Below are 12,934 nucleotides of genomic sequence, written 5' to 3'. Positions count from 1 at the left end.
GGTGCCTGTCACTGCACCATAAACTCCCGAGAGCTTGGCGAGGGGTCGTGGGAGATCTTGGATTATTTAATAAAGTTCAGTCAGTAGGATGTTGATACATGAACAAACTCCGAGGCCAGCGGCGTAGTGTTTTCTAAGTAAGATGAGGACAGCCTTACTGTTTTGCATTAGTTTAAGGACTGGCCCATGTTAAAAATGTGACACATTATTTTAGAGCAGACTAATCAGCGATGAGACTCCATGGGAACCCCTAGCCCTCCCGCTCCCTCCCAGGACCTACATGTGCTCTGACTGTGTGTGAGCCCTAGATCTTTCCGTTTCTCCAGCCACCCTGAGCTTCCTCTGACAGACCGAGAGATGGAGATTCTGAACAAGACGGCAACAGGTGTGTCACCATCCACTGAATTGCTCCCAGACTCCACTAGTGAAGAGGTCGCACCTCCCAAGCCCCCCTTACCTGGCATTCGGGTGGTTGATAACAGGTAATTATCCTAAACTCTTTGGGGGAAGTTGTTTTTTTTTCCAGTACCTCCCCATTAGTGACCTAATGTGGAGAGAAGATAGGTGGCAGAGTGAGCCAAAGGGATGTGGCATGCTTGGGGAAAGACTTAGGACATTGGCCCCGTAAATGCTCCAGAAGCTTGGCACTGTTGAGAAAGGACTGTCTCTGAGGATGGCCGGGCTCTGTACTCTTACAGATGCCTTAGTTCTCTAGCCAGTGAAACCAGGCATGATTTACTATGGAAGGAAAAGAATCTTTTGGTTTTGTTCTTTTGGAATTGATACAGTGTTTGGCAAGAGAACAGGAGGTAGTTAAAGTGTGGAGATTGGGTGTGTAGAAAGAGCTTCAGTCATGACTTGTTCCCTAAAACCATTTTAAAGTACTCTTGTTTGTGATGTACAGTTTGCCTGGATTTTCTGTCTCTTCTAGTCCACCAGCATTACCGCCCAAGAAAAGACAGTCCGCTCCATCCCCTACCCGAGTGGCTGTGGTAGCCCCTATGAGTCGAGCTACCAGTGGCTCCAGTTTACCTGTTGGAATCAATAGGCAGGTAATGTCGTTCATCTTTAGTTGGGAAAAGGACTGGAATTGGGTCCAAAAACTGAAAGTTGCCCAATAGTCTTTAGACCCACTGTTAGTTACATCCAGAGACTTGTGGGAGGGCAATCCATGACCATTACCCCCACCTCCCATGATGTGGGCAATGAACAAACCTTGGGCATCTCCCAAGGACATCCCTGTCCACACACTCCCACACTCCTCCCAGTTCCTTTCCTGTCTCATTAGAATCCTACGCTGACCTCAGAGATGGCCTCTGAGCTAGACAGGGTTTTTTCTGAGCCAGTGAACATGCCAGTTGCCTTCCCTGGGCTCTGCTGCCATTCCCAAGGATGACTGAGGCTCCTTTGCATTCTTCCCTAGGACTTTGATGTTGACTGTTACACCCAGAGGCGCCTGTCCGGAGGCAGCCGCTCCTGCGGTGGTGAGTCTCCTCGCTTGTCCCCCTGCAGCAGCACAGGCAAACTCAGCCGGTCAGACGAGCAGCTGTCCTCCCTAGACAGGGATAGTGGGCAGTGCTCACGGAACACAAGCTGTGAAACACTAGGTAAGCCACCATAGCCCTCCTCCTTCCAAAGCTTCCTGGGTCCAGTGATTCTGGGCCTTAATCAACTGATTTTCAAATGTTAGCTAGGTGACTTTGGTTAAATCCTTGAAAATCCAAGCTTAGTTTCCAAAATTAGGAAAATTAGGACGGTGTCTGCTCTGAAAGAGGCTGAAGTGTCTATGAAATCTCAGCGCAGAGTCACACAGCAGATGCACAGGGAGTCACCCTCCTTACAGGTAGCCTGGCGATATACATCCTGACCCAGTCCATGTGCACACAGGGCTTTCTGTGAGGGAGTGAGCTACTGAAGGTACCTGCAGAGGGTGAAAGCATCAGGCAACTTCCCTATCCTGTTGGGCATCAGCGACAGAGGTCACCAGGACCACTTAGCAGGGGCTTGCCGGTACCCACCAGTTTGTGTCCTGGGAACTAGATACTTTCCCTTCGGAGAAAGTATGCCCAGGACAAAGGGGAGATTGTTGGCAAGCTTCCTGTCTGAGGAGGATAACCTCCAAAGAATGAAATGGTGACAGTCTGGAGTCACAGTGGGGATCAGATATGAGGGCTCTTTGCTCTGATGGGGTAGCCTGTAGCTAATGAAAGTCACTATGGCTGTAGTTGCACAGACAAACTGAGATCAGTGACATGCTACTTTCTTGTTAAATTAAAAACGAGGGTGGCATATACAGTTCCAGGCCGGTCTTGTCTACAGAGAGAATTTCAAGCCAGCCAGGACTACATAGTGAAACCATATCTCAAAAACAACAACAAAAAATGTGGGGATAGGGTTCTAGGGGAAAAAACTTTGAGATTTTTGCTGGGCAGTGATAGCTCACACCTCTAATCCCAGCACTCAGACAAAAACAGGTGGATCTCTCTGAGTTCAAGTTCAGCCTGGCCTGTAGTTCCAAGACAGCCAGGGGTACACAAAACCTTACCTTAGAAAAGAAAACACCCCCCAAAAAAATTACTATCAAGAAAATACATCAAGATGTGAACTCTGATGGCCAGCTCTGGGTTCTTATTTTTCATGATCATTTGCCATTTGTCTTCAAGTAGTCATGTGTATTTTTTTTTAAGTAACTAAGTTGGAAAATGCTGGGAATATAGCTCTGTGGTAGAGTACATACACAAATCTCTGATTCCTTGAACCCCCCCAAAAAAAGCCATATTTCATATTTGTGTGTGCGCATGTATCAAAGTACAAAAACACAGAGACCATTATAGCACACAGCTGTCCCACTACCTCTTTGACTTCAACAGTCAAGAGGCTGGAGAGATGACTCAGTGGTTAAGAGCACTGACTGCTCTTCCAGAGGACCCGGGTTCAGTTCCCAGGAACCACATGGCAGCTCACAACTGTCTGTAACTTTAGTTCCAGGGAATCTGACACCCTCATGTAGGCAAAACACCAATACACATGAAATAAAATTAAATAGATTGTTTAAAAAAGGAATATCCAGTGAAGTAGAAGTCCCCAGGAGAGATGAAGCATCCCCTGTCCTCTGAGGGAGACTGAGCAGAACAGGGCTGATGTCCTGGGGCTCACAGCTAAGGGTGTGTGTTCTGTTTGGCTTGCAGATCACTATGACCCTGACTATGAATTCCTCCAGCAAGACCTCTCCAATGCAGATCAGACCCCTCCACAGGCGGCCTGCAGCCTCAGCCCACTACCGGAGTCCCTGGGGGAGGCTGGCCCACCCTTTCTTGGCCATCCTTTCCAGCTGCCTTTGGGCAGCTGTCTCCAGCAGGAGGGGCAGCAGACAGACACTCCACCTGCCCTTCCTGAGAAGAAGCGCAGGAGTGCAGCCTCCCAGACCACGGACAGCTCAGGCTGCAGGATGTCCTATGAGCGACACCCCTCACAGTATGACAACATCTCAGAGGATGACCTACAGAACCCAGTCCCAGTCCAGCCTGTGCCCTACCCGCCCTTTGCTGCTATCCTTCCCTTTCAGCAGGGAACTTCCTCAGCCCCTGTTGAATTTGTGGGTGATTTCAGTGCTCCGGAGTCAGCGGGTGACCCAGAGAAGCCACCTCCTCTACCAGAGAAGAAAAACAAACACAGTAAGTTCTCTGCACACTCTGTAAGCACATTTTGTAAGCCTGAACAGGTCTGTGTTTTGCTTAGCCCAAGCATGAGACCAAATCCAAGCCCATGGCCTGGTTCTTTCCTAAAGAATAGGTTCATAGGTACACGGTGGATGTTTCCAGGGGCCTGATGCTATCATTATTCATGGTACTCATTATTCATGAGTCTAATTAGCTCATCTCTCCTTTGTGGTCTTTGAAATCACAGGCCTGATGCTCCTAAGTGCCTCTTCTCTATAGATGTAGTTCATGGACCCTTTCGGCCTGAACACACAGTAACAAAGGCAACTGAGTATGTTGTGGCACACAGAGCAGCACTGCTGTAACATACACATGGAAGGGACATTTAAGCACACACAGAACTGTGCTAGCCCTGGGAGGGATGTCCAGAGCGTGGACGGGGTGCTCACAGTGACCTGGATCAGAGCTTGCTGGCTGGAGGACTGAGGTCAGCTCTTGACCTAGATGTCTTAATAGATGGGTGTCACTGGGCTGGGAGAGTCTGGAAGGTGGGATGTCTGTGCTTTGGATGGTTTCCAACTGTAAGTTTGCCATAGCATTACTAAGTAACATTCTGGACATTCCATCTTTTCTCCTCCCACCCCAACTGCTCCACTTGGGAGACTTGCAGGCCACAGTGCCCCGCCCTCTCCCCACCTCACTAACACTGTCCTTAGATTTTCCCTGGCAGACCAGCTGTCACCATTTTGATGTGTGTGGCAACATCAGTTGTGGTGCAAATCCAGCAACAGCACCTAAAACTAGATACTACACTTCTGACTCCCTGACAGGGGCTTCCCACTCCCAAAGGAAGGCCTGCCTCGTAAACCCAGCAGAGCCATCCCAGGGCCTGGTTTGTCACCACACCCAGGATGTCTCACAACTTTGTGCTAGCTTGGTCCCCAGCTAAGAGAGAGGGTGGGTCTGCAGCTCATGATGTCATTTCATGTGTCCTGCAAACTCACTCATAACTGACCAAGCTCTGCTGAGAAGACTCACAGTAGTTGGGGACAGCTCTTTCTGAACCTCTCCTTCCGCCCACTCTACCAGAGCACTGTACTGTGGGAGGGGACTCTTTATCATCAGAGGGGTCCTGTGGACTAGAATGTGAGGCAAGACTGTGTCTGTTAAAGTGTACCTAGTGTGTGGTGCTGCCCAGCCAGGAAGCCTCCTCCTGTTTGAAGCTCTTAGAACAAGTGTGTCTGAGCTCCAGAAGCAGAGCCTGTAGAGAGGAAAGTGGCAGGTAGAGGCAAAGCCATTGTTTCTGTTAGTCTCAGTCTCGAGTGGCTGAAATGTATCTTTGTGATGTGAGAGTGACTGAAGCTCTAGCCTCTTGTGACCAGATCCCAGGTCTCAGGATGCTAGAACTAGCCTCAGGAGCAAATGAGAGGCAGCATGGGGTTCAAGCCTGGCTGGAGCTGGGAAGAATGGGCTTTGCCCTCCTTCAAATAGAGGTCTTTTTTTCCTCCCCTCCCCTCATGCAAGGGTCATTTTTCTGTGTCTCTTCAGAGAGCTCAGAGCGTGAAGCATCCTGAGTTCAGTCCTGGCTCGGAGTCTGTCCGTCACTCCTGAGGGGACTATGGGGAGTTTCACCTGAGAGTGGGTTAGAACTTCACAGAACTGCTCTTAGGGAAAGAATGAGGAAATGGCATCCCTTATGTTCAGCACCTCTAAAGCAAGCTCACACACGGGCAGTTCTGATGCCATAGTATGTCATCACGGAAAGGAGTGCCCTGACGTGATGGACCCTGGTTCTCCTTATTAGGAGTAGCCCATGGGAGCACCTCAATACTGTGGGACCCCTGGTGTTCTCAGAGCCTGGGTGCCTGAAGAAGTGCCTGCAGCCAAGCATTCCTAGCCTTGCAAGCTGCTCTGGCATCTGAGCCACTGCACAATATGGGAAGGAACTGTATCCTAGTTCTGGGAGGGTGAACCTCATTGCTATTCTTTTGTGTGTAGCTAGCAGATCTCTACCAGGACCTCAGCATAGGAGTTCCCAAAGGCCTGGAGAGGCCCAGTTTGATGGCATGTTGGGTAGATGGGGTTGCTTGGCCCTTCTGGAAAACCAGAAACTAGGGTCACGCCGGGGCTGTGACTGAACAAGAAAACAGTAACATCACTGTGGGGCTTAAGGGGCAGTGGGAGCACTTCTCTTGTTGGTTCAGCCATGGGGAGCATAGCCATTTCTGTTAGTGCACAGCAGAGCTAACAAGTTCTTCTGTGTTCTGTGAAATAAACATGGCAACCTTCCTTTTAGCAAGGATACAAGGAGGACCTGCCAAGAGAGCACTTTTGCCAACACCCTCAGCCCGACATGCTCTCCCTTCCTCAGGCTGTCCTCCTATGCTTCCTGGAGAGTGGACTCCTAACCCTGGTTATCAGAAAAATGCCCACACTGCAAAGTAGATGCTCCTAGCACTTGGGATATAACTGAAGGAGAAACTGTCTGCCTGGAAGATGCAGAAGACTACTGCATCTGTGCAGCCTTTGACTTGGGTCCTTTACTTCACAGTTGTCATTCTTGCTCTCTCTATGAGTGAATTAATTGACACTCAGACTTGACCAGATTTCGAAGTGCCAGCTATATCCTTCTCTCTACCATCCTTTCCCTATATACATCCCCTGTATGTAGAGATGGTTCAGGACATAGATGGAAGGCCTGCATTCAAGCCCCTAGGCATAATGTTCTGGCCCTTTCCCCAGAACCCTCTAACTCTGTGGACAGTGGGACCCAGGTAACTCAGAAACAAAGCATTCACTGACTCTGCACATGAGGGTGAGGACCCTGCACCTGCTGTGTAGAGAGGTACCTGCTAGATGAGAGCATGAGATGTGACAGTTGAGCTTTGGTTCCCCGGCTTCTCAACTCCCCAGGCACATGAGGTCCCTGTTATTGTTGGCTGCCACCCTGCTGAGGCAGAGAGGCTGTGACAGCATTGCCAGGCAGACAGGTTGTGACAGGCAGCTCTGCTGAGAGACATCAGCTTATCCTCCGTATACAAGGATGGTGATAGCAGGGGTGGAAAAGATGTATCATCTGTGTACTTTCTCTCTCACCCTCTCTGCTCCTGCTGGTCTGCCTGTGTCCCTTCAGCAAGAGAGGAAGCCCCTTGAACTAACAAGTCCCTAGAGGTGCCTGCTGGGAAATGTTTCATTTACCTATTCTACAAATGTTAAGACAAATCAAACATGGCCCCTGCCCTGCTAGAGCTAGTCCTTAAGGGGAAGGCAGTAAATCCTACTCCATCTTTTGTTTGTTTGTTTGTTTGTTTGCTTGTTTGCTTGCTTTGTTTTTGTTTTTTCAAGACATGTTTTCTCTGTGTAGCCTTGGCTATCCTGGGAACTTGGTCGTGTGGACCAAGACTGGCCCTGAACTCAGAGATCCGCCTGCCTCTGCCTTACAAGTTCTGGGATTGAAGCTGTGCACCATCACTGCCTGGCTCTATCTATTTTTTAAATATTCTGTTCTGCATCACTGTCTCCCACGACAGCTCCTTTATATTCCTGCCTATCACTGAACAGACAGTCATTTCAGGTTACCACGGGTCAGGCCCAGACACTCCCAAGTGGAGCCCTGCAGTGGTTCCCTATGCTCAGGATTAAGGCTGTGCAAGCAGCCTCTCGGGAATACAGCCTCCCTTCCCTGGTCTTCTGCAAGCTGTGCTCTTCCCCCAGTCTGGGGCCTTTGTATATCACCTTTGGACTACAGTAGAAGATCCTATCCCATCCTGACATTCTTCCATAGTCTCAAGTAGTACTCTTCAGCCATCACACTTTTTCTTTCTCTGGGGACTGCTATGCCTATGTGTGTCTATAGTCTGTTGCTCCAAAGATAGTGTGAACCCCGTAAGACAGAGGATCTATCTTGCTGTAGTCCCAGCACCTGGGCCTGGGCCTACATGTACAATACTACCTGCTCAGTAAGCAATGAGTGAGAATGTGGGGGTGGAGGGCTGTGGATGGAGGCCTCCCCTCCCCCTCCAGACACAGTAGGTCAAGGGCAGGACTTGGAAACATCAGGAGTCTTATGTGTGTTCATTATCTGATACAAGATAATACAGCCGAGGATGACCCCAAGGGCAAGCTGAGGCTGAACAGCCCTTCAGAGCCTTGGGTATTGCTGAGCATGGAAACCCCCAGCAAGTGCAAAGTGCCCCTTTTGCTTACTTTAACAGAACTTTATGTTTGTAGAGCTGTTTCGGCTCAAACAGCACTGAATAGAAAGGACAAAATTTCCCATATTCACAACCTCCCCAGTGTCGATACCCCCAGCAGAGTGGGACATCTGTTACAGTGGGAGAGCCTAACTGACAGTCATCACTCCCGGAGTCTGCCATGCGCAGGAGGGTTCTGTGAGCGCATCCAGCTGGTGATGGCACATGTCCACCTTTGTAGTGGCACCAGAGTCGCATCCCGGCTCTGCGGGGCTCTGTGGGCTCCACTGTGGTGAGAGAACAGCAGCCCCCTCTGTCTACAGTGCTGGCCTACATGCAGCTGCTAGAGGACTACTCAGAGCCACAGCCCTCCATGTTCTACCAGACACCGCAGAGCGAGCACATCTACCAGCAGAAGAACAAGATGCTCATGGAGGTCTACGGTTTCAGCGACTCCTTCTGCGGCAGCGACTCCACGCAGGAGCTGGCTCCCCCACCCGCCCTGCCCCCCAAGCAGCGGCAGCTGGTAAGCAGTTCCCCATCTGTGTCTTTGGCACTGCTGCAGGTGCCCAGAGCGGTCCTGCTGGGGCCAAGTTAACCTGCTTTTCATACATTAGATATGTTCAAGCCATTATGTCCCACATAGTGCCTCCAATTCCTCCCCAGATACATTGCCATCTTCCCTGGGGGCAAAGGGTCTCTCCAGAGAAGCCTGTGTAGCTGGGGCAGACTTGTGCTCAGAATGTTTGATTTCTCTACTGACAGTCTCTGTGTCTTTTCTTTCTTCTTTGCCTCTAACATAGACCTCATAGACAGGAGGGACTCAATCAAAGCACAGAGCACTGTCTGTATGCAGCCATCTGTGGACTTGACTTCCATAATGGGCCTAACTGTATGAAGTGACTTCCATCCCAGTCCTGGCCAGGGATGGCCCCATGGGAACAAGTTCCACTGAAGCAGAATGGCTTCAGATAGAGCCACTTTGTGCTGCAAACCCAGCAGTGTCCTCCTTTTCACACCTCTGTGATGGATCCCGCCTGGCGTGCACACTCACCCGGGCAGCAGAGCACTGAACCTGCCAATGCTTCTTTGTTCTCCTTGCTGCTGGTACACTCTGGGCTTCAGGGTCAGAGCCACTGTTCCAGCCAAACTCTGCAGAGCCAAAGTCTTAACTTTGCAGAGCTGGGTGGCTGCTTTACTACTCTGCTGGCCAGTCAGTCCAGTTTCTGGCTAGAGCAGGGTCATGTGTGGCAAGCTAAAGCCCTTTTCTGTGAGAGGAAGTAAGCCCCGTTTACCTTGTAGTGCCTAGGGCTTGGTTTAGCCTCAGGCTTCTGAGCTGTTCAGCCTTTGCAGGCCATAGCCCGGCAGCTCAGCAGGGATTGCTTCTCCTGAGAAGCTCTCAGCCTGAGAGAGGAAAGATTGAACTGGGATCTGTGAACCTGGAGTCCCAGCCCTGTCCATGGTACTACGCCACTCTGCAGTTGTTTCCCAGGTCTTCTTTATGAGAATAGAAATGTGAACCTGGGACGACTGCTGACCAGTCCTTACTGAGGTTGCTCATCCAAGACCTGTGAGTTGCCCTTGGGCATCTCTATGCTGGACAGTCCACAGACTCCAAACAGCTAGAGGCAGGTTCCTCACATACATGTAGAACAGAACTATTCCAAGGGTATAACAGGAGGCCGACTATCCTACCATGCAGTGGGGTGGGGAGAGATCAGCTAATTAGGGACCTCCCCAGGCAGGTTCAGCTATACATAGCCCTCATCATAGTTCCTGATCTCTCTCCAAGAGATCTCCAAAGAGAGGCTGAGAACTAGAAGAACTTATCGCCAGGCCACAGCTATCCAAAGACTAGAAGTGAAAGCCCAGCTCCAGGTGAGCCCTGGCCTACCACAGGACAGGCTGTGCTATTGCTGGTTCTGTCCTGTCTCCAGCACACACACACAGGAGCTGTGCGCATCTTACACACAAATGTGGTAGCAGTTACACTTACAGGACTTGCAGTGCTATATGCATGGAACTTCATTTAGTCCTCCCCTCAGATGTACACAGAAGGTGCAAGAGTTCACCACAGTCTCCACCAAACTCTTTAAGAAATGCCCAAGCTGATGGTGGTGCCTTTAATCCCAGCACATGGGAGGCAGAAGCAGGTGAATCTCTATGAGTTCAAGGCCAACCTGGTCTACACAATTAGTTCCAGGACAGTCAGGACTATTACACAGAGAAACCCTGTCTCAAAAAAAACAAAAAAGAAAGAACGGCCCAAGACCAGCAGCAGGTGGTCTCTGATGGGGCCCGGATTAAAGCACAGGTGGACTGACTCTCTCAGCTCTGAGGCCAGAATGATCATGCAGGTCTACTCCACTCTAAAGAGTTCAGGGTTCTGGGTCAGCCCAAGTCTGTGTGGCCTCAGCCCACTTGTCCTCTGCAGTCCTCTGAACGCTGATGCTAGAGTCTCATTTCGGCAGCCTTTGGCAGAGTCAGGCAGCCGTCCTTTCGCAGGACTCCCCTCTGCTTATTAGACCCCACAGCTACACTGCCTATGCTGACCATTCTCTGCTTTCTCCTCCTCCCTGCCTTCTCTTCCACCCTCTGCCCAGCAGGCCTCCTATGCTGCTTCTTCCTTCTCTGTCTCCTACTGTGTCCAGCAAACTAAAGTGGCCTTCACCCCCGAGGACGGCAGTGCCGCTCAGGGCCTCAGTGTGTCCGTGTCTAACTCCTTTCTCAGCCGGCACGGCAGCTTGCCTGTGCCCTCGGTGAGTCATTCCCTCCCTGCTCTTCTTCACTTGAAAGCTTGTACAGTTAAGGCCTGAAGCCTGTGCCTCCCGGACAGTGATGTTCTCATTACCAGTCCTGTCTTCCTGCAGACCCCTGCCTGTCCACAGGAGAGAATCTGAATACTTGATTCCCTGGACCTTGGGGACTGTAGTTTGGGGTGGTATGGGAGTGGAGGTGTGGGCTGTCCTGTCTGGAGCTTGGCAGTGTCACAGAGGACAGCCATTTCTGCTTTTGTATTCTGGTTTCCTGGGGCAGTGTTTAAGGGGAGTGAGCCTCACATAGAGAGCAGGTAACTGGGTACAAGAGCAATGGTTGTTGGGCACCTCTGCTTACCTCTACTGTGTAAGCAGCCAGAGTCCTATGTCTTTGCCCAAGGTTCAAATAAGAGGATGGTGTGCTAATCTGCCCAGGCAGATATCTTTGGGACCTGAACTGGGACTGTTGGGCTAGCTTGTCACTACTGCTGGGCTGGTCTAGGCTTGTTCTTGTAGCGGCTGGCAGGGTTCCAAGGAAAACAATGGAAAAGCATCAGGCACCCTGTGGTCAAAGCTCAGAACAGGCGCAGGGTCACCACATGGCAACACTCAGTGGGGTCACTTGTTAGAGACAAGAAGGAGGCCCTGCTCCTGAAGGGAGGTCCTGCCTGTCATATTGACACAGACCAGTGTGGGGAGGACTAGACCAATCTATAGACAGCTCCACCATGGTAACACACAAAGAGACCTAACCTCCTGGAGTCTGCATCTGCTGCAGAGCCAGAGCAGCCTCTTTCCTCCCGTGATCTTCTCCACAAGGCTCAAAGGGAAGGATGGAGCCAAGCTCACTTCCCTTGAAACAGCTTGTGCTTAAGTATTGACTTATTTCTGGGCCTCAGTCTTCTCAGGAGTCAAGTGTGATTGAGAGAACCGTATCAAATCACATGAAGCACCCCGTGTCCATGGGAAGCTTAGAAGCTGTGTCACTGCCCTCGAGTTCTGGGCTCCAGTCTTGTCCTGCTTCTCACCCTGCGCTCAGGAATAAAGTGGTGGCTTCACCCACCCACCTCTCATTTCCCCCCTGAAAAGTTTGGATAGGTGACCGTAAAACTTACCCAGGTTCCCAGTTGTTTTTGTCTGGTGTCCACCTTTGTCTAGGGTTTGCAATTCAATGCCCAGAGCCTTCAGGACGATCTCATAGCTCAGAGCATCCCTTCTCATAGTGTTCAGCAGTGCTGGGTATATAGGACAGGGTGAATTACCTCTGCCCTACCACATGGGTAGCCTGGTTCCTCAGAGGGCTCCCTCCACCGAGCTTTCAGAATTTGGTTTTAGATAACCCTAGCCCTTGACTATCATACACACGACTAGTTTCTACTTATTCCTTCTGAGCTGTTAGTGGAGAACTGTAGATGAACTGTTTGCTACAGAATTGCAGAACATTCAAGGGCATTTTCTTAGGTCTGGGTCTGAGTGTGTCACCATTGTGGAATGTTGAGGCATTTTGCATTTGTGACTCTGTATTCTTAGCTCCAGCTCCAGGAAAGAGTCTAAGGGGCCACACTAAAAGGATGCGTTGTTTCAACAAAAGGAACTATGAGTAATGGTTTAAATGCTTGGAGTGTGTGTCACTTGATAGGTAGAACCCAGGGAAGTGATTTAGTGTCATGCCAGGCCTTCACATAGTCTCTGGTTGATTCTAAGATGAGCCTCGACATGAGGTTCCGCACTGTGATGAGAGCAAGTGTGGGTTAGCTACAAGAAGGGTGGCTTCGTGCCTGAGAGGGGCTCATGGCTCAGTAGGCACAGTCAGATAAGCTAGGAGAGACTAGGCTAAGCCAAGGTGTGGATGACATCAGGAGCCACGATAAGAAGACATGGGGAGAGAAAGAAGTTGGTTAGCATAAAAGGACAGTTGGTGTCTGAGAGACAGATGACAAGGAAAGAAGTTGAACACGTTGCAGACCCAGGGCTTTGCTTCAGGGATGGTTGCCAGGAAGCCCAGGAGCCATTCTGAAGAGCCATCTAGAGCATAAGCCCAGGGACGGCGCTCACAGGGGTGGTCTAAAGAGAGTGACAGCACCAGCTATCCCACATGTCCATAGGGTCACACAAGGAAAGCCAGGTCCCAGCTTTCTTTGTTCAGCATGGCCCTTGGTGTCGGCTGAACCTGGAATTTGTTCCCTAAGTGGGCTGCAGCCTCAGCTACTAGGCACAGTGTTAGCTTCCAGCCCACAGCCTCCTATGCTTTCTTGCTGATGTGAGCATCACTCCCAAAGACTTGAACAGCAGCCAAGAAAATTGTATATCTTCAGGGTCATTAAAA

At 50.4% G+C, this 12,934-nt stretch overlaps 1 protein-coding gene across 7 annotated transcripts in view; it reads left to right on the top strand.

The window, feature by feature from the left end:
* Rapgef1 (Rap guanine nucleotide exchange factor 1) overlaps window positions 1–12,934 on the top strand; it is a 119,108-nt gene that overhangs the window by 77,509 nt on the left and 28,665 nt on the right. For 4 of the 7 annotated variants that reach the window (XM_085681440.2, XM_085681439.2, XM_085681438.2 and 1 more), the window contains 6 exons: window positions 327–482; window positions 932–1,052; window positions 1,424–1,607; window positions 3,189–3,674; window positions 8,176–8,378; window positions 10,456–10,611. In XM_085681440.2, coding sequence (XP_085537566.2) covers window positions 327–482; window positions 932–1,052; window positions 1,424–1,607; window positions 3,189–3,674; window positions 8,176–8,378; window positions 10,456–10,611 — 1,306 coding nt within the window. The remainder of the gene's footprint in view (window positions 1–326; window positions 483–931; window positions 1,053–1,423; window positions 1,608–3,188; window positions 3,675–8,175; window positions 8,379–10,455; window positions 10,612–12,934) is intronic. The other 3 variants (XM_085681442.2, XM_048431907.3, XM_085681441.2) reach the window with 2 other exon arrangements.

This window comes from Myodes glareolus, chromosome 21 (genome assembly GCF_982192425.1).
Source record: "Myodes glareolus chromosome 21, mMyoGla1.1, whole genome shotgun sequence".
Lineage (NCBI taxonomy): Eukaryota > Metazoa > Chordata > Mammalia > Rodentia > Cricetidae > Myodes > Myodes glareolus.
Note: the sequence above shows the minus strand (reverse complement) of the source record. Positions and strands in the feature narration are given on the sequence as shown.